This window comes from Eubalaena glacialis, chromosome 13 (assembly GCF_028564815.1).
Source record: "Eubalaena glacialis isolate mEubGla1 chromosome 13, mEubGla1.1.hap2.+ XY, whole genome shotgun sequence".
Classification (NCBI taxonomy): domain Eukaryota; kingdom Metazoa; phylum Chordata; class Mammalia; order Artiodactyla; family Balaenidae; genus Eubalaena; species Eubalaena glacialis.
In genome coordinates this window covers 65,359,009-65,378,521 of record NC_083728.1, presented here as the reverse complement: position 1 = coordinate 65,378,521, position 19,513 = coordinate 65,359,009, and the positions used below count along the sequence as shown (strand labels likewise).

Sequence of the window (19,513 nt, the reverse complement as noted above, 5' to 3'; positions counted from 1 at the left end):
CACCAGGGAAGTCCCGTGGCTTCAGTTTTAAATAGGCTGACAGGGTAAGCCTGATTGAGAAGATAGCTTTTAGCTAAGACACAAAGCATGTGCAGAAGAGAGCCATGTGGTTCTCTGGGGGAAGGGTATTGCAAGTAAAGAGCACAACATGTGCAAAGGTCCTGGGGCAGGAATGTGCACAGAGTGTTAGAAGCACAGCCCGAGGCCCCCATGTGCTTGGAGCAGAATAGGAGAAGGGACAGAAAGGTGGGAGGACAGATCATGTAAGGCTTTGCCAAAGAGTAATCAGAAGAGAGTGATTTGTGACTGTTGTCAAGGAACAAAGGCAAAAACAGGATTTACAAGAGAGTATAAAGTAGTGGACAGTCTGGAAATAGAGAGGTTGTTTTTACATCTTTTGGGTCAACAGATCAGCTGGCAGCAGCAGAGAGGGCCGTAGTATTGGTCTACAGTTGGCGTGGCCGTCAGAGATGACAGCTGCCATTGCTATGGGCTGTAGTTGCTCTGGAAAACCTCAATGATGGAGACACAGAGCACGTTTGGGGCCATCTGTGTGTCCTGCCTCCCGGTGTCTGTGGGCAGTTTTGCCTTCATCTGGCCAGGGATGCACTGCTGACTTCTGGAGAAAGTCTTGGCCTTGTTGGCCTTTGCAAGGACCTTGGCTTTTACCCTGAGGAAGAGAGGTGTGCCGTGATCCTATGAGTCTGGAAGGGCTTGCCCTGGTCACCAGGGTGGGATCCAGGAGAGCCGGGAGAAGGATGTCACAGGAACACAGTGGCGATGAACAGGCTCAAGCCGGGGCAGTGGTGGAGGTGGCTGAAGTGGTCGGGTCCCAGAATATTCTGCAGGGAGAGCTGGCCAGAGTCCCTGATAGATTGGACGGGGCGTTGAGGTTGGGGGGATAGAGAGGAAAGGTCCTTCAGACTTATGTCTGAATTTGTAACAGAGATGACCTATCTTGAACAATATCGAGCTTAAGAAATTGCAGCAGGATCAGCCTAGAAGCCCATTAACCAAGCTGTGTCTCCTGCCCTGTGTCCGGTCCTGGTTCTTGCGGTCCGGGTGGAGCCTGCTGGCAGAGCCTGTCCCCTCAAGGGATGCTGGGGCCTTTCCAGGGCCGGAGCAACCTGTGGCCAGCAGCAGGTGGTGAGGCTCAGCGGATCGAGGCCCAGCTGGAGGTGAAACTGGTGACATCGGGCAGCCCTGTGGTCCTCGCCGGGAACCTCAGCCGGCAGGCAGGCAGCAGGCTGGCCTTCTCCGTGTCACTGAGCAACCTGCTGAGTGACCAGGCCCACGTGTCAGGTAGGAAGAGGGACCCCTTTGTGTCACGTTTCCTCAGTGGCCAGGCTTGGGGAGGGGGGAGGGCTGAGTGCCCCACTTGGAGTCCCCATCACCCGATACCCCAGTATTCACATTCCATCCAAGGAAAATCCAGGCTCTGTATCTGCTTGCAGCTTCTGCCCGAGTCCCCCAGGTGCCCCTCCAATGCGCTCGACTGCTCTGCATGAACCATCAACCAGCACCTTTTGGGGTGTTTGGATTCTGACCCACATTACATGTTACACAATGTGTAAAAAACACATTTCGCATTTTGACCCGAATTGCATGGGGCGCTGTTTGTATCTTGAACACACAGCCTGGCCTGGGTACTGACCAATCTGACCAGATGCCCACCCTGGTGCTGGAGCTGGCTTGGAGCCCTCCTGGAGTTGCTGCTCGTGGGGTGTTCTTAGAGATTCCAGGGGAGTGATGTGAGTGGCTAGGGCTGTTGACCAGCTGGCCTATGCATTTTTGATATTTTAACCAGCGTGGCTATACCTGTGTGATCTGGCTGAGTATCAGTGTAGCAGAAACAAGTTTCAGAAGGTGAAATTTACCTGATGATCCTTGATGCACTGTCATTTATCTTCTGGTCCATTCTATTTTGTTTTGTTCTACTTTATTTAAAAGCTTTTGGTCTGGACCCACAAAAGTGACTTTTGGGGTTGCCACCTGGACAGTGCAAAACACTTCCAGTGGCCCTGATGTCAGCATTCCTCGGCGGAGACTCAGGCATTGGTTCTATCGGGACACCCCCCTGGGCGGTTCCCACTTCCTTTCCTCACCTGGTGCTGGGGGTAGGGTGTCAGTCTCTGGGGCACAGGCCATGACCGCACCATGCCTGCTCTCCCCGCAGCACTGCTGGAGAAGAAGGCAGAGGAAGGGCAGCAGGTGGTGGCCCTGGGTGGCGAGCTCTTCGTGCCAGGGCTTGTGGGGCTGCGCACCCTAGGCCTGCTGCAGCAGCGGGGCCGCCTCTGGACCAGCTCCCTGAGGATCAAGTATGGCCTCCTGGGTACGGCACCGCATGCTGGCTGCGGGCGAGGTGGGGAGTGGCCGGACCTGCACCGTCTCCTGGGGCTGTGGCTCCGAGGGCTAAGGTTCCACTGTCACCTTGGGTGTTTTGGCCTCACCATGAGGCTCCTTAGCTAGTGAGTCATTCCATTGGCTTTGTATGGAGCTGAGCACCTGCCAGTTAAAAAAACAAAACAAACAAAAAACACTACGTGTGTGTGTGTGTGTGTGTGTGTGTGTGTGTGTGTTGGGGGGGACATAAATCTGTCTCTTAAAACCTCCCCATCGGCAGGTTCCAATGAGTGACATTTGGTGAGGCAGATCCAGGGGGCTGGCTGAAGCTGGGCTGTACTGGACGCTCCTCTGCTTGGAATGAGGATGGAGGGCTACCTGGCAGAGGAAGGGCAGGGGTTTTTGGGTTGCCCTGCACAGGTCAGGCGAAGCAGCTGGCACAGGAGTGCAGCACCAGCCAGAAGCTGCGGGTGGAGAGCGGCTCAGAGGCCACGTACAAGCTGGAGCTGGACCACGAGCTCCACTGCACGCAGATCCCAGCGTTCAGCCACAAGGTGGGTGCTGGGGCTGGGCAGGGGGCCTGGAGAGAGCCCCCGGGGTTAGGGAAGTGGTGGGTGAGCACCCTGAGCCCATCCTCAGAGAGATGTATTCACTCAAGATCGTGTATGGGAACGGATTAGGGATTGGAACTTTAGTCTCACCTTTCCCCTGTTCAGTTGGTGTTTATTAAATACCTACTCTATGCCCAGCACTGGGGGAGAGCTGTGCTTAAGGCAGCACCTGGTCTCTGCCATTCCATTGCTGGGGGAGGGTGTGTGGCAGAGAGCAAGAGATATGGACCAAATCAAGGGAAACGTAAGTGCCATGGGTGGTAAACAGGGCAGAGGCTGAGAGAGCGTAGCACAGGGGAGTCTAATTTGGACAGGGCAGCAGGGAAGCCTTCTTTGGGGGAAATGAATTTTAAGCTGAAAATTAAAATATGAGATAGTTCTGTTCCCATGGAAGTGTGCCACAGGCAGAGGGAACAGCAAGTGCAAAGGTCCTGGGGCTGGAGGGTGATTGGAGCGGTTAAAGAACTGGTAGTTATCAGAGTGGGTGGTGGGGTGAGCAAAAGGGAGAAGTGACTGCTCCTTTGTTAATTGTTTCAAGTTTGCTTCTCCCCGTGAACTGTTGCCCCCACAAGGGAGGGGGCTTCTGGCTTCTTCATTCCTGGCTATCTAGTGCCCAGAGAAGTATCTACTTGGTACTTGGGGGAAAACGTGTTCAATGAGTGAATAAATGGATGAGCCTGTGTTGCCTCGACCTGTGGTTCAGAGGTAGGAGGAGAAAGTGGCTGCCAGGAGCTGTCCAGGGAGCCGGAGGCTGCTGTGGGAGAGTGGCGGGAGGGGGAGATTTTGGGTTTATGTGAAGCAGATCAGGAGTCATCTTCCCATGGCAGCTGGCTCTTTCTACTCCTTATCAGGGCATGGACCAGCGTGGGGCAGGTTAGTTTTTCACCTCGCGGCCAGAATTTAAGGGGACACCAGAAACTGTGAAGGTGAATCCTATTCTAATGCAATATTTTACAAAATCAAAACCAGTGCAAAAAAGTCCATGCTTCCTACAGAACTGTCACCCCAGATAAGCAAGCCTGCATCTCAGGGTGGGTGGCTGTGAGGAGGCTCAGGTCTGCATACACAAGGCTTCCTTGGGGGTCTCCCTGGTGGGGTGTTCCAGGTCCAGCTCCGGCATGAGGAGGGCTCAGGCCACCTCCACTGGGAGCTGGAGGCGAGCTATGGGAGGCACTGGGATGACAGCCGCAACAAGAGGCACCTCCGCATCAGCCAGACCTTCCAGAACGACTCGGGCCCAGCCCTGAGCAATTACTTCGTGGAGGTGAGTCCAGCCTCCGCAGAGCCGCGTCCCTGGGGCTCAGCTTGCATGTGGCAGCTGGGCAGCCCCGCTGCCTGTCCCTCCAGGTCTTGGTTGCAAGGACGCAGGGGCTAAAACTCAGGCTCAGAGGCCTTACCTTTGGCATCTCCAGCCCCCACGCCCCTGGGGCAGTTAAACATTTGCTGGTGTGCCAAGGATTGCCAAGGAGCAGTTTGCAAGAGGGGCTTGGGAAATACAGATTTCCAGCGTAAAAATGCATTTTGGAAACGGTTCACTTGCAGGTTTTCCTGGAGGGTGAGCTCTTTTTGGTAAATCAGGAGTTACTGAGTGCTTACTTAGCCCCTGAACAGGTATGTGCTCTTATAAGGCACACGTTACCTTTCTGAGTTTCCTAATTGTTTTTAAAAATGTTTAATTGTGGTAAAATATACGTAACATGACGTTGACCATTTTCACCATTTTTAGGCATACAGATCAGCAGCATTAAGCACATTCATATTGTGCGGCCATCACCACCATCTATCTCAAGAACTTTTTCATCTCATAGAACTGAAACTCTGTACCCATTAAACAGTAACTCTCCATTCTTCCCTCCCCCAGGCCCTGCAACCACCAATCTACTTTCTGTCTCTCTGAATTTCACTACTCTAGGTAAACTCATGTAAGTGGAATTGTATAGTGTCTGCCTTTTTGTGACTGGCCTATTTCACTTAGCATAATGTCCTCAAGGTTTATGCACATTGTAACATGAGTCAGAATTTCCTTCCTAGTCTGGATAGTATTCCATTGTATGGATGGACCCCGTTTTTTTGATCCATTCATTCATCAGTGGACACTTGGCTTCCACATGTGGCTGTGTGAATAGTGCTGCTATGAACATGGGTGTACTAATATCTGTATGAGTCCCTGCTCTCCATTCTTTGGGGTGTATATCCTGAAGTGGAATTGCTGGATCATACAATAATCCGACTTTTAATTTTTTGAGAAACTGCCATACTCTTTTCCATAGCAGCTGCACCATTTCACCATCTTAACATCAGTACACAAGGGTTCCAGTTTCTCTACATCCTCACCAACACTTCTTACTTTCTGGGTTTTTTTTAATAGTAGCCATCTTAATGCGTATGAGGATCTTGTTGTAGTTTTGATTTGCATCTCCTTAGTGATTGATGACGTTGAGCATCCTTTCATGGGCTTATTGGCTGTTTAATTATCATCTTTAGAGAAATGTCTATTCAAATCCTTAGCCCATTTTGAATCAGGTTGTTTGATTTTGTTGTTGTTGTGGTTGTTCAATTGTAGTTCTTTATATGTTCTGGATATTAACGCCTTATAAGATATACAGTTTACAAATATTTTCTCCCATTCCGTGGGTTGCCTTTTTACTATGAATAGCATCCTTTGTTGCACAAAAATTTTTAATTTTGATGTCATTCAGCTTATTTATTTTTACTTTTGTTGCCTGTGTTTTAGGTGTCATGTTCAATAAATCAATTGCCAAATCCAATGTCACGAAGCTTTTCAATCCCATGTTTTCTTCTAAGAGTTTTATGGTTTTAGTTCTCATGTTTAGGTCTTTGATCCATTTTGAGTTAAACTGTGTATATGGTATAAGATGAGGATCCAACTTCATTCTTTTGCATTGAATGTACAGTTTTTCCAGCACCATTTGTTGAAAAGACTGTCCTTTCCCCCAACCATAAATGTGAGAGTTTATTTCTGGGCAATCTATTGTATTCCATTGGTCTATGTGTCTGTCTTTTATGTCACAACATACTGTTTTGATTACTGTAGCTTTGTGAGACCTCCCACTCTGTTCTTCTTTTTCAAGATTGTTTTGGCTATTTGGGGGTCCCTTGAGATTCCATATGAATTTTAAGATGGACTTTTCTATTTCTACCAAAAAAATACCATTGAGATTTTGATAGGGATTGCATTAAATCTGTAGATTGCTTTGGGTAGTATTGAACCTTAACAATATTAAGTCTTCCAATCCATGAACACAAGATGTCTTTCCATTTATTTATGTCTTCTCTAATTTCTTTCAGCAATGTTTTGTAGTTTTCAGTGTACAAGTCTTTTGCCTCCCTGCTTAACTTCATTCCTAAGTATTATGTTGATTTTAAATCATACCAATACTCCATGGATAAATTCTCCTTGTGAAAACATATAACATTTAAAGTAAGGCTAAAATTCCCTTTCACAGTTACCATCCCTTTTCCTGGTCCCCTCCTCAGCTGCCTGGAGAGAACCATGGTTATAGTCTGGAGAACTGGAAAGGAGATCTTTTTCTATACATTTGCTCTGTGGAGCTGTCACAAGCACTTAGTTTTGTTTGGTGAGTCATGCTGTATGTCCTTTAGCAGTGGATCTTGGAGAACTACCTGTGTTGTTGTGGTTGTTTTTAATTAATTAATTTATTTATTTTTGGCTGCGTTGGGTCTTCGTTGCGGTGCACGGGCTTCTCATTGCGGTGGCTTCTCTTGTTGCGGAGCACGCTCTAGGCATGCGGGCTTCAGTAGTTGTGGCTCATGGGCTGTAGAGCGCAGGCTCAGTAGTTGTGGCACATGGGCTTAGTTGCTCCGCGGCATGTGGGATCTTCCCGGACCCGAGCTCAAACCCATGTCTCCTGCATTGGCAGGCAGATTCTTAATGACTGCGCCACCAGGGAAGCCCCTATTGAATCATATCCTTGATTGAAGTCGTCCTTGGATAACCTTACCTACCTCTGATCATGCCCTGCTTCTGTCAACAGAAGCAGAAGAAGTTTCTTATTTCTGGAAAACATCTGGCCCCGAGGGTTTTAGTGAAGAGATTAGAGGTTTGTGGCAGCATTTCTGCAAGCCTTCAGAAGTGTGGCAGACACCATGCTAGGTTCTGGGGAGACAGGTATGAGTAAGATAATCTTTATCTTTAAGAAGCTGACAGTGAGTAGAAGAGGGAAAGGCAGAGTGATCAATGGTGAGCCATTAATTATTGCCAGACCATGTGTCAGAGGCTTTGTTTGTATTATCTCATTTAATCCTTGTGAGGCAAGAATTATCTGTTCTCACTTTACAGAAGAGAAATGGTATAAACAGACTTAGCTGAGGTCTCACAGCTACTATGTGGCAGAATTGGGATTGAAAGTCCAGTCTGCCTCGTTTCAAACCTCAGGCTCTTAGCCTCTTGGCTGGACTGGATAGTGCCAGAATTAATTTACTATAAAATAAATTTACTATAAAATAATTGACTAAATGATCTGTCAAGAGAAAACTCTTCCCAGTTCATTCTATGCAGCCATTATTATCCTGATGCCCAAACCAGAGAAAGACATCATAAGAAAAGAAAAACTAAAGACCATTATCTCTTATAAATACAGATGCAAAATCCGCAAGAAAATACTACCAAACTGAATTCAGCAATATATAAAAAGGATTACACAACATGACCAAATGGGGTTTATCCCAGGAATGCAAGGTTGGTTTAACATTTGAACATCCATCAAGGTCATACATCATATTAATAGAATAAAGGACAAAAACCACATGATTGTTTCAGTAGACACAGAAAAGTATCTGGCACAACACCATACCTTTTCATGATAAAAGTACCCAACAGTCTAGCAATGGAAGGGCACTTCCTCAACCTGATAAAGGCCATCTATGAAAAACCCACAGCTAATATCATACTTAATGGCAAAAGGCTAAATACTTTCCCCCTAAGATCAGTAACAAGATAGGATGTCTGCTTTCACCATTTGTATTTAACATTGTGCTGGAGGTTCTAGCTAGGGCGATTAGGCCAAAAAGAAAAAGAAAAAGAAAAAAGAAATGAAGAAAAGGCATCTAGATTGGAAAGGAAGAAGTAAAACTATTTCTATTTACAGATGATACGATCTTGTATATAGAAGACCCGAATGAACTCACCAAAAAATCTATTAGAGCTAATAAATGAGTTCATCAAAGTTTCAGGGTACAGGATTCATATACAAAAATTAGTTGTATTTCTCTACACTAGCAATGAAAAACCTGAAAATGAAATTAAGAAAGCAATTTCATTTACATTACCATCAAAAAGAATAATACTTAGGAATAAATTTAACAAAAGAATGTAAAACTAATACTCTCAAAACTACAAAACATTGTTGAAAGAAATTCAAGAAAACCTAAATAAATGGGAAGACATCCCATGTACTTGGATTGGAATATTTAATGTGAAGTTGGCAATACTTCCTAAATTGATCTACAGATTCAATGGTCCCCATCTATTCCTATCAAAACCCGAGTTATCTTTTTGCTAAAATTGACAAGCTGATCCTAAAATTCATGTGGAATTTCAAGGAACCCAGAGTAGACACAACTGTCTTGAAAGAGAAGAACAAAGTTAGAGGATTCACTTTTATCGATTTCAAAACTTACTTCAAATCTACAGTAATTAAGACAGTATTATGGTAGTGGTGTAAGGATAGACATATAGACCAACAGAGTAGAACTGGGAATCCAGAAATAAACCCTTGTATTTACAGTTAGTTGATTTTCGACAAGGGTGCCAAGATAATTGAAGAGGGGAAAGAATAGTCTTTTCAACAAATGGTGCTGGGACAATGGATATTCACGTGTAGGAGTATGAAGTTGGACCCTTACCTCATACCATATATAAAAGTAACTCAAAATAGGTTGTAGACCTAAATTTAAGAATTATGAAACTCTTAGAGGAAAACATAAGAATAAATCTTTATGGCCTTGGATTAGGCAAGGGTTTCTGAGATATGACCCTGAAAGTATAATAACAAAAGTACTTTGGTCTTCATCAAACTTAAAAACATTTGTGCTTCAAAGGACACCATCAAGGAACTGAAATAACAGCCCACAGAAGGGAAGAAAACATCTGCAAATCGTATGTCTGATAAGGGATTTGTATCCAGAATATATGAAAAACTCTTACAACTCAATAAGAAAAAGACAAAGGATTTGAATAGATATTTCTCTGAAGAAGGTACACAAGTGGCCAATAAGTACATGAAAAGTTGCTTAACCTAATTAGTCATTAGGGAAATTCAAATCAAGACCACAGTGAGATGCTACTTCAAATCCACTAGCATAGCTGAAACGGAAAAAAAAAAAAAAAGACAATAACAAGTGTTGGTGAGGATGCAGGGAAATTAGAACTCATATTGGTGGGATCATAAAATGGTGTGACTGGAAAAAGAGTTTGGTGTTTCCTTAAAATGTTAAGCACAGAGTTACCATATGACCCAACAATTCTACTCCTAGGTACTCAAGAGAATTGAAAACTTATGTCCACAGAAAACATTTATAGCAGCATTATTCATAATAACCCAAAAGTAGAAACAACCCAAATGTTCATCAATGGATGAATAGATAAGGTGATTTATCCACACAATAGAACGTTATTCAGTAATAAAAATGAAGTTCTGACACCTGCTACAACATGGATGAACCTTGAAAACATCATGCTAAGTGAAAGAAGCCAGAAACCAAAGGCCACATGCTGTATGATTCTATTTGTAAGAAATTTCCAGAATAGGTAAATTCATAGAGACAGAAAGTAGGTTAAAGGTTTCCGGGGTCTATGGGAAGGAGGCAATGGGGAGTGACTGCTAATGAGTGCAGGGTTTCTTTTTGGGGTGGGGTGGGGCAATTCCTGGTAGCCAGGGAGCTCAGGTTGCAGTGGAGAGCCGATGGAATGTTCTCGGTGAGGAACAGCGTGATCTGATTTGCATCTCGGGTGTGGGTCTCCTCCAGTTTGTGCTGCAGGTGCCTGCGAGGCAGGTGGATTACCATACGCAGCTGCACCACTTGAGCCTCCGCCAGCCCCACGTGGAGAGCAGCACATACCTGAAGGTGCAGTACAATGGGCGGCTGCCCTTTGTGGCAGGCTTGCAGTGGAAGGACACATCCAGGGCCACCCTGTGGAAGTGGGAAGGTGAGTGTCATCTAGGGAGTGTCCTTGGCTAGTGGTGAAGATTTTTGCCCTCTAGGCCTTTTTCTCAAGCCATGCCCACTAACTGGAACACCCTTCCCTTTTGTTTGCCTGGGTAATTCAAGACTCAGACCTCACATGCGTCCCAGGAAACTTAAAATCACATCCTGATTTCTTACCCTCACCGATAGAGCTCTACATAACAGGCCCTTGCCTACTTCTCCAACCTTATCTCACCCTACTTTTCCCATTGCCCATCATCCTGCAGCCCCACTGGCCTCTCTTCTGTTCCCCAGACATACCTCAGGGCCTTTGCACTTGCTGTTCTTTCTCCCTGGAACACTCTTTCTCTCATTTAAAAAATGAATTTACCATGGTTTTATCCTTGAATTAATTTTTTGAACTAATTTTTATTTTTATTGAAGTAATGCATAGTTTAAAAAGTGAATTAGACTATGACTTGGTAATTGTTGAAGATGGGTGAGTGTTATATGGGAGCTCATAATATTCTCTGTGTTCATGTAATATGTACTTGAAAAAATTTTAAGTTTTTAAAAGTTGAAGTTATAACAAATACAGTAATTTTCTGCTTCACGTCTTCCAATCCCAAATTTTGCTGAAAATGGCAAGCACTGTAAATTCTTTTTGCTGTTTCTCGTCAGACCCTCCATCTTTTAAAATAATCACACTTATTTCTTGATTTTTCTTTCATAGGCATTCTCAATATATTTCTTACTAGAGAGGAAGAAAATTTAACTCTTACACCAGCCCCTTTTCACATGCCTATTTCCCTCCATCCCCCTAAAAGAGTTATAGTTCGTTAATATTCAATGTTTACATCATTGTGATGATAAATGTCCCTCACAGCTGAGGCACATGGTATACTAGGATTCTAACATTTTGTTTTTCCTGGAGTTATAATAGCTTTTTTTCCCTGTTTGATTAGTTTTCTATTTTCCTCCTACTGATCATTCCCAGAATTTTTAGCAACAGTGCAAAACTCTTCTCCAGATGGTTGAACACGTCAGATTACTTATCAGCTTCAATCAGTTCTCATATTTTTCTTGTAGACCCTCTTCCTGGAGCCTCTGCTCTGCTGCTCCAGTGTAGACCAGTTGCACAGCTGTAGTCCTAGGGCATCCCCTCACTATCATCCTGGGAGTGCCTTCCACTTCTCTGGGTCACAGCCCCTGCTTCTTGCACTCATGTCATCTTCTTTCTTGGTTAACTCTTTTGTTCCGATGGAGTGCATCTTCCAGTAGCTTCCTGAGAGAGGGTGCATGGGAGATATATTCATTAGCTAGGGCTGCTTTAACCAATTACCACAAACTGGGTGGCTTTAAACAACAGAAATTTATTCTCTCACAGTCCTTGAGACTAGAATTCTGAAATTAAGGTGTCAGCAGGGCCACTTTCTCTCTGTGACCCTGGGTAGAATCCTTCCTGCCTCTTCCTACTTCTAGTGGTGACCACTGATGCTTGATGTTCCTTGGCTTGTAGCTACATTACTCTAATCTCTGCCTCTGTTGTCACATTGGTGCTCTGTGTGTGTGTCTGTGTCCAAACTTCTCTCTTCATATAAGGACACCACTCATATCAGATTTAGGGCCTCCCCTACTCCAGTATGATCTTATTTTAACTAATTTTATCTGCAATGACCCCATTCCCAAATAAGGTCGCATTTTGGGGTACCAGGGGTTAGGACTGCATATCTTTTTGACAGACACAATTCACCCTATAACAGGATGTAAACATTTTGAAACCCTGAATGTTTAAACTGTCCTTTTTTTTTTTTTTTTTTGATGTGGACCGTTTTTAAAGTCTTTATTGAATTTGTTACGATATTGCTTCTGTTTTATGTTTTGGTTTTTTGGCCGCGAGGCATATGGGATCTTAGCTCCCCGACCAGGGATGGAACCCGCACCCCCTGCATAGGAAGGCAAACTCCTAACTACTGGACCGCCAGGGAAGTCCCTAAACTGTCTTTATTTGATTTGGCTGAATAGAGAATTCTAGGCTGGAAATTATTTTCCCTTGGGATTTTTGAAGACATTGCTCCACTGTTGACTTGAATCAGTTGAGAGGTCCGGTGCTATTTGTGATCCATCATCTTTTGTCTATGACCCTTTTCTCACTCTCTGGAAGCTTCCAGGAGCTTCTCTTTATTCCTAGTGTCTTTAAATCTTATGATAATGAGCCTTGGTGTGAATCTCTTTTCATTCACCGTACTGAGCACTTAGGCCCTTTCCATTTGGAGACACACCATTTGGGTCTTGGTAATTTTCTTGTACAGTTTCTTTGGTAATTTCCTTCCTTCTGTGTTCTGGAATTCCTGTTGGTCAGATGTTTTCCTCAGAAACTAAGCCTTTAATTTCCTTTCTTTTCTCTCCTTTGTTCCATCTCTTTGTCCTTTTGTTCTGTTGTGAGGGCTGATTTCCTCAACTTTATCTACCAGCCCCTCTACTGTTGTTTTCATTTTAGCTAGCTTATATTCCCAAGAGCTCATTTTTTGTTCCTGAAAGTTCTTTTCTTAGAGTATCCTGCTCCATGAATGCATTATCTTCTCTTCTCTGAGAGCATAAATTATAGAACTGGGGGGCTTTGGTCTGTTCTCCCTGAGTTTCTTTTTTCTTTTTATTTCTGAAGTTCCTGTTAGTGGCTTTTCCCACATGCCAGGTAAGACTTGGATATGTGCTTTTGTTTAAGAGTCGGTCACTTGGAACTTGTTTGGAAGGATGCTCTATGTGTGTGTGTGTGGGGGGGTGCTCTTTTTTAAAAAATTTATTTTATTGAAGTGTAGTTGATATACAGTGTTGTGTTAATTTCTGCTGTACAGCAAAGTGATTCAGTTATACATATATATGCATTTTTTTCGTATTCTTTTCCATTACGGTTTATCACAGGGTATTGAATAGTTCCCTGTGCTATACAGTAGGACCTTGCTGTTTATCCATCCTGTGTATACTAGTTTGCATCTGCTAATCCCAAACTCCCAATCCTTCCCTCCCTCACCTCCCACCCCCTTGGCAACCACAAGTCTGTTCTCTATGTCTGTGAGTCTGTTTCTGTTTCATAGATAAGTTCATTTGTATCATTTTTTTAGATTCCACATATAAGTGATATCATATGGTATTTGTCTTTCTCTTTCTGACTTACTTCACTTAGCATGATAATCTCTAGGTCCCTCCATGTTGCTGTAAATGGCATTATTTCATTCTTCTTATGGCTGAGTAATATTCCGTCGCATATATGTATGTGTGGAGGTGCTCTTGCTGACTGGTGGGCTTCCCTGTTGCGTGGTTGGGTGGGGTCCTGGCTCTCCCTGAGGACCTGGGGCCCATATCTGTGGACCTTTTTTTTTTTTTTCAGTTATTCTGTTCTTCTGTGGAGCAATCTTCCCATCTCCTGTAGGACTGGTACCTCAGGGCAGGGCATTGGGCTGCTCTCTATTCAGTATCTCCCTGTTCTCAACTTGGCAGCTCACCCACTGCCCTCACTGTGTTGGATCCCCCTGCATCCTGGCCTCTCCGCCTCAGTTTCCCCACATAGTGAATCTCCCATCTCCAGCAGGAGGTGGGGGAGGGTTTCTTCCCTTTGACAGACTCCACTGCCTCTCGTTTAGGGCTCAGCTCAATGGTTATGTGTTCATGCGAGCCTTCACTGACCTGCCTGACCTTAGTCTAACTCTCTCTTTCTTTTCCTTCCTAGCACTCAGCATTTTCTACTTAGGTAGGTCTCATTATATGTTTATTTGTTCGAGATCTCTCCCCCATCCCCCTACCACCCCCAAACTGCAAGTTCCATGAAGGCAGTGACTATGCCTCCTTGTTCACTGCCAAGTCCCAAGTGTCTCGAGCAATATTTACTGAATTAGTTCTTGAGTGATTGGGAGTATTCATTACAAAATATGAGAGGGGTCCAGCAACCTGGTTTTAGCTCATCATGGAAGGGCAAAAGTTTATGCAAAATGTCAACTTTTTGATGATGGTGATGACTGGCCTTTACTCTTCTGAATGGGTGCTTCCTCTATCCCAAGACCCAGTGATCAGTACTGTTGTACCCATTTTACAGATGATGGAAGCACGGGTTCAAAGAGGTCACACAGCTTGGAAGAGTAAAGGCCATGTTCTTGATCGCCACACCCCAGTGCCCCCTCTCCAACTGTCCCAGCATTTCTTTTGTCTAATATGTTATCATGAAAAAGTTTCAAACATACAGAAAAGTGCAAAGAGTTGTGCAGTGAACACCAACATAATCTCAACCTAGATTCTACCATTAACACTTTACTCCACCTGCCTTCTTACACATCTGCCCACTTATCCATCCATCTTATTTGCTGGTGCAGGTCAAATTAAGTTGTAAACTTCAGTACAATTTCACCCCTACACATTTCAGTATTATATCCTTAGCTAGTGCGAATTGCACACATCTCCAGGGTACCATTTGATGAGTTTCGACAGGTGCACAGACCCGTGAAACTCAAGCGCCTGCCAAAATTCAGAACGTTACCATCATTCCAGAAAGTTCCCTTATGCTCCGTCCCAGTCATTCCAAGTTTTGAGATATGCCCATAGTGACCGTGATGAGACTATGGGAGCCTCTAGCTCGCTGCCTGCGCTCCCTTCTTCAAAAGCTCCCTTCTTGCCGGGGATACCAGTTTCTTCCTCTCTGCCTCTCTCAGGAGCCTTGAACCTGGATAGTCCATGGCTGATGGTCTCTGCGGCTCACAGGCTGTACTGGCCCCACCGAGCCACGTTCCAGGCTGTTTTGGAGCTGACGCTGGGCAAGGCCTGGACCCTCAAGAATCTGGTGATGAACATGGCCTGCAAGATCCAGGGCCTCCACAGGGAGGGCAAGATCCACGTCTACACCCCAGCTACCACCTACCTCCGGGTGCGCATGCTTGGCCACACCACCTGCCCCTCACTCCCGCCCCCGCAGACAGGGAGCCTGATTTCCTGCAGTTTAGATCTTCTGTGCAGAGGGTTAAAACCGAGGTCCGGGGTCGATAACAGGTCACAGATGTGTGAAGTCTGGCTCACGCACTATTAACATTCTTCAGAATTTGTTGCCAAGTGAGTTTGGGAGAGGGAAACAAAATAAATTTCAATTTCCCATATTCTTGCTTAGCAGCTGATAAAGTAAAATATTAAAGTAGGTTGAACTGGTACCTCGGAAACAAGTAGACATCAGGCTTTTGTCTAAATCCAGAATGGAAACTTCAAGGATGTAGGTCAGTTTCCCACCACCTGCTCAGTGTTAAGTCTGCTTCTTTGCACACGTTTGATTGTTTGACCGTAGACGCATAACAGAGTTTGGAAGAAAACCAACCAGAGAAGGACTTCCCTGGTGTCACACATGGGAACCTGGCACATCAAGCCTCTCCCTGTGTTGGGATGATGAGCGGACACAGGGTGTGGTCCAGGCCTGACGTGGGCCCAGAAGGAGGCAGCTCGGTGGGCGTGTTAGGGGACAGCTCAGTCCCCTCTGAGGCAGGGGCCAGGTGGCACCAGAGTGGAGTCGGAAGGAGCAGGTGACTCCTGGCAAGCTTAGGGACCCTGCGGAGGCCACTGTGTGACAGATAGAGCCAGGACAGGATACAAAGTGGGGTTGACCAGCCCGTTCCTTCAGATGACCCAGCCCAGGGAGGGGCAGATGGTGGCCTGGCCCCGGAGATGACAACCGAGGTGGTTTGAAGGTGTAGCTGACTGATTTGCTGACAGATATGCTGATGGATTGGTTGGGGGAGGGGGTGAAGAAAAGACAAGTAACCCCAAGTTTTTGGTTCAAGCAGCTGGGTGGAAGCAGGTGCCATTTGCTGAAATGGGGAAGCCAGCAGTGAAGGGCCTGCAGGCTCTGGGGGTGACCTGAGGTCAGTGACATAGGGGGTAAGGCCTTGGGGAGTTCTAGTATTTGTCAGGAGGTACAGTAATTCCCAAAGCCCATCTTGGCCCCGTCACCTCTCCTCGTGAGTCCCCTGAGGGAGCTGCGTGAACAAGGGACAGAGGCCAGCCAGGCACGAGGTACCTTGATGTTCCTAGTGGGGCTTGTGCTGAGGGCGGTGTGCTGGGGCACACAGCCCAGCACAGGGCTGAAGTGCTGTGCCTCCCCCAGCCCCAGTGCAAGCCAAAGTACCACCCAGCTCCTCCCAGGGCTCTGAACACCATGACGATGATGCAGGGACAGAAGGCCACCTGCAAGCGTGTGCCCTTTAAGACACAGAGACCCTGCCTGCTAATAACAGTGGCTCAGTGAGATCCTATTCCCTCCTTGAGCTGAAGGGGAGAGAGGGGAAGGGATGGTCATCTCTGATAACTCAGATTCTCTCTCTGTTCGGGGTTGAGAGAGAGAGAGCAGTTTTTCCTCTTTCCTCATGACCCGGTACGGAACAACCAATTCTGCTTGGACCCATCGGAAAAGGCCTAGCAGAGATGGCATTGGAGGGGTTTTGAAGGATGAGTGGGAGTTCACCAAGTGGGACTGGGGAGAAAGGGCATCCCAGGAGGAGGAAATAGGGTGTGCAAAGGCATTGGTCAGCCTCTTCACCCTCACTGCAGGTTTCCACAGTGACAGCCGTGGCACAGAGCATCTTTCGCAGCTGGAGTGAAGTAGAATCAGCCTGGAGTGCAGCAATGCAGGGTGAGATCCATGCCGAGAACAGCCAGGACCGTAAGATCCTTCACTGCTGGTTGAAGGGCCCCCAGCAGGAGTTGAATTTAACGGTGGCCTACAGGCATACAGAGCAGGTAAGGGTCCAGGCAGCCCGTGCTGGAGGCTCTGCCATTGAGAGACCCCAAATCCATCACCTGGGATGGGAAAGGGCTACTAGTTTGGCCTATGACCTTGGGCCTCCCTGAGCCTCAGTTTCTTTATCTATAAAATGGACCCCAGCCATATTAGCACAGACCCCAGAGCAAAGGTCAGCCACCTGGAGCTGGAAGCCCAAGTCCTTCATGCCTGCTGGGCACCTGGGGAGGTCTGGCCATGGCAGTGTCCCTGTGCCACCTTGTGGTCTGATGAGGTGGAGGCAGCAGCCCTTCTCGGGTGGTCATTCCCAGGGTGATGAGCGGGCAGTGGGAGCTGCCCCTGGTGACCCCCGGGGCAGGATGTTTAGCAGCTTGGACCCTGCGGGCATCCCTCTGCATCAGCCTGGTCCTCGTTGCAGCCATGGAAGAGCCACGTGTTGCTGATGGCTCTGGGGGCCAGTGCCGGGGGCCAGCCTCAGGGCCTGCAGTTGGAGGGCGAACTGGAGGAGCTAATGCAAGGCAGGAGGTTGTACCAGAAGCAGGGGACTTTCTTCCTTAGGTATGTTTGGCCCCTTCCCCCAGGCCGATTCCCCTGAGGTGTGGTGCCGGCCTGGCTCTCCCCTTCTCCAGCATGGAGGGTCACTAGGGAGCAGGGTGTGCAGTGCTGCCTGGAGGGGCCCAGACAGAACCCAGAGCTCAGAGACGAGTTGCCCCCCCCCCCCGAAAGCCCCCATGTCCCTCACCCTGTTCCATTAGTGTGCTACGGTGGGCACAGAAATCAGTCTCCTCACCCCAGCCTGAAAGCTGCTCTGGGGAACCATTTCAGTTCTTGGAGGCACAGGGGTTAAAAAGCTTGTTCTTTGTTGGGGGCGAACAGCACAGGGTTGGAGTCAACAGCCTGAAGTCCAGGCTGTGCACTGACCATCTGAGGGACCTTAGCCATCTACTGTCAAAACAACAGCAATAACCCAAAAGTAACAGCAACTGTCATTTGCAAAGGTCTCATTCATTTCTTTATTTCATTTATATTTATTGAGCACCTAGTATGTGCCAAGCACTTTTCTGGGCCTGTGGAGAACAGCAGAGAATAAAAAGGACAGAAATCCTTGCCCCTAGGGCGTTTGCATTCGTGGCACATACATTATCCCTAATAACCCCACTGCTGTGTGAGTTGGGTATTATTATTTTAGCCCCCACTTGACAGATGGGAAGACTGAGGTACAGAGAAGTCAATCAAGTCCTTTGCTGCCCAAGGTCACAGAGCTAGTGAAAGGCTGAGCTTGGATTCCAGCCCCAGTCTGTGTGACTCCAGACCCCACGTGCTGCCTGGACCCTGGGTCTCTGCTGCCAAGTGGTGACCCCAGCTGTGTCCAGCTCACTGGGTTGTCGAGAGGGCACAGCAGGATGGTGAATGGGTGTTGATTGGCAAATGTAACACACAGGGCTGATGTGTGTCCTGATGTTCTCCTGTCTGTGACAAAGTCTTAACTCTGCAAGACAGTGACAGGCCCAGTCTGAGCCCCAGGGCCACAGTTGTCCCCTGACCCTGCCAGCTGCTTTAATGACTTCAGCCTGTTTCCCCCTCTCCACGCCAGGCACCCTTGGACTCTGCCCATCCCGCAGAGCGTCCTCCTGCAGGAGACCTTCACAGCAGACAGGCAGCACCAGCGTTACTCCCTGGAGACGAGGGTTGTTCTGGATGGCCAGGAGGAGACCCTGCAGACCGTAGTCCTGGGCTACCAGGCCGGGCACCCATACGTGAGTGGGCTCCAGGGTGCAGTGGGAAGGGGCCTAAGAGCAGGAGGGAGGGCCCCATGTGCCTCTGACCCATCTCTGTATGTGTGTGTGTGTGTGTGTGTGTGGTTGTCCCTCCCAGGTCTGCGCGGGCCTGACCCACCCATACAACGGCAAGGCCATCCCCAGGAACGTGGAGGGGTGCGTGGTTACGTGGAACCGGCACATCGTAAGTGAGGATCCCAGAGACCTTTTCACCCCAGCGGTCCCCAGTTCAAGCTGTCACCTTCTCTCAGCTGGATGAACAAAACATTCCCCTGCCTGAGTTTTCTGTTCCACTTTCTCTGCCTGATCCAACCTACTTGACATTAGTCTTCCTAGGAGTGAAACTCATTTTGCCTGTGTCCTTAGCAAGTTATCTCATGTCTCTGAACCTCAGTTTCCTCGTCTGTACAATGGAGACAGCAACACTCTTACACAGTAGTTGTGAGGATCAAAGTGTAGTACAGTGATCTCTCTCGAGTACTTACGACATGGCCATAGGCCCTCATCCAAGTCTCCTTCCTGACCCCTCTAGGAGTAACATCTCTGGGAGGTGACTCCATTCTCCAGCAAGCATTTATTGGCACCTACTGTGTGCTGGGCCCTGGACAAGGAAGATAATGGTGGTTTCTCCCTTGTGGGATATCCAAAGGCCTGAGGGTGAAACCGGGCCAGCTGTTGAGCATGGAGACCTGTGCTTCTGGGGCCTCACTTCCCCGCTTGTTAAAGTGCGCTGTAAGCAGCCCCCAGGTTTGGGAGCTGAAGTCCTTGGAGCTCCTGAGGGGAAACAGCGGGCAGGATGGCCACCCAGAACACCTGCAGAAATGTTTCCCAGTGATGTGTACTGTTTT

General features: G+C 47.1%; 1 protein-coding gene across 1 annotated transcript in view; it reads left to right on the top strand.

Annotated features, from left to right (window-relative positions):
- LOC133104210 (uncharacterized) overlaps window positions 1-19,513 on the top strand; it is a 173,102-nt gene that overhangs the window by 73,537 nt on the left and 80,052 nt on the right. The window contains exons 25-34 of the mRNA XM_061209857.1: window positions 1,116-1,302; window positions 2,177-2,332; window positions 2,764-2,897; window positions 4,060-4,218; window positions 9,963-10,143; window positions 14,822-15,033; window positions 16,698-16,886; window positions 17,306-17,445; window positions 18,482-18,644; window positions 18,763-18,849. Of these exons, the coding sequence (XP_061065840.1) occupies window positions 1,116-1,302; window positions 2,177-2,332; window positions 2,764-2,897; window positions 4,060-4,218; window positions 9,963-10,143; window positions 14,822-15,033; window positions 16,698-16,886; window positions 17,306-17,445; window positions 18,482-18,644; window positions 18,763-18,849 (1,608 nt within the window). The remainder of the gene's footprint in view (window positions 1-1,115; window positions 1,303-2,176; window positions 2,333-2,763; window positions 2,898-4,059; window positions 4,219-9,962; window positions 10,144-14,821; window positions 15,034-16,697; window positions 16,887-17,305; window positions 17,446-18,481; window positions 18,645-18,762; window positions 18,850-19,513) is intronic.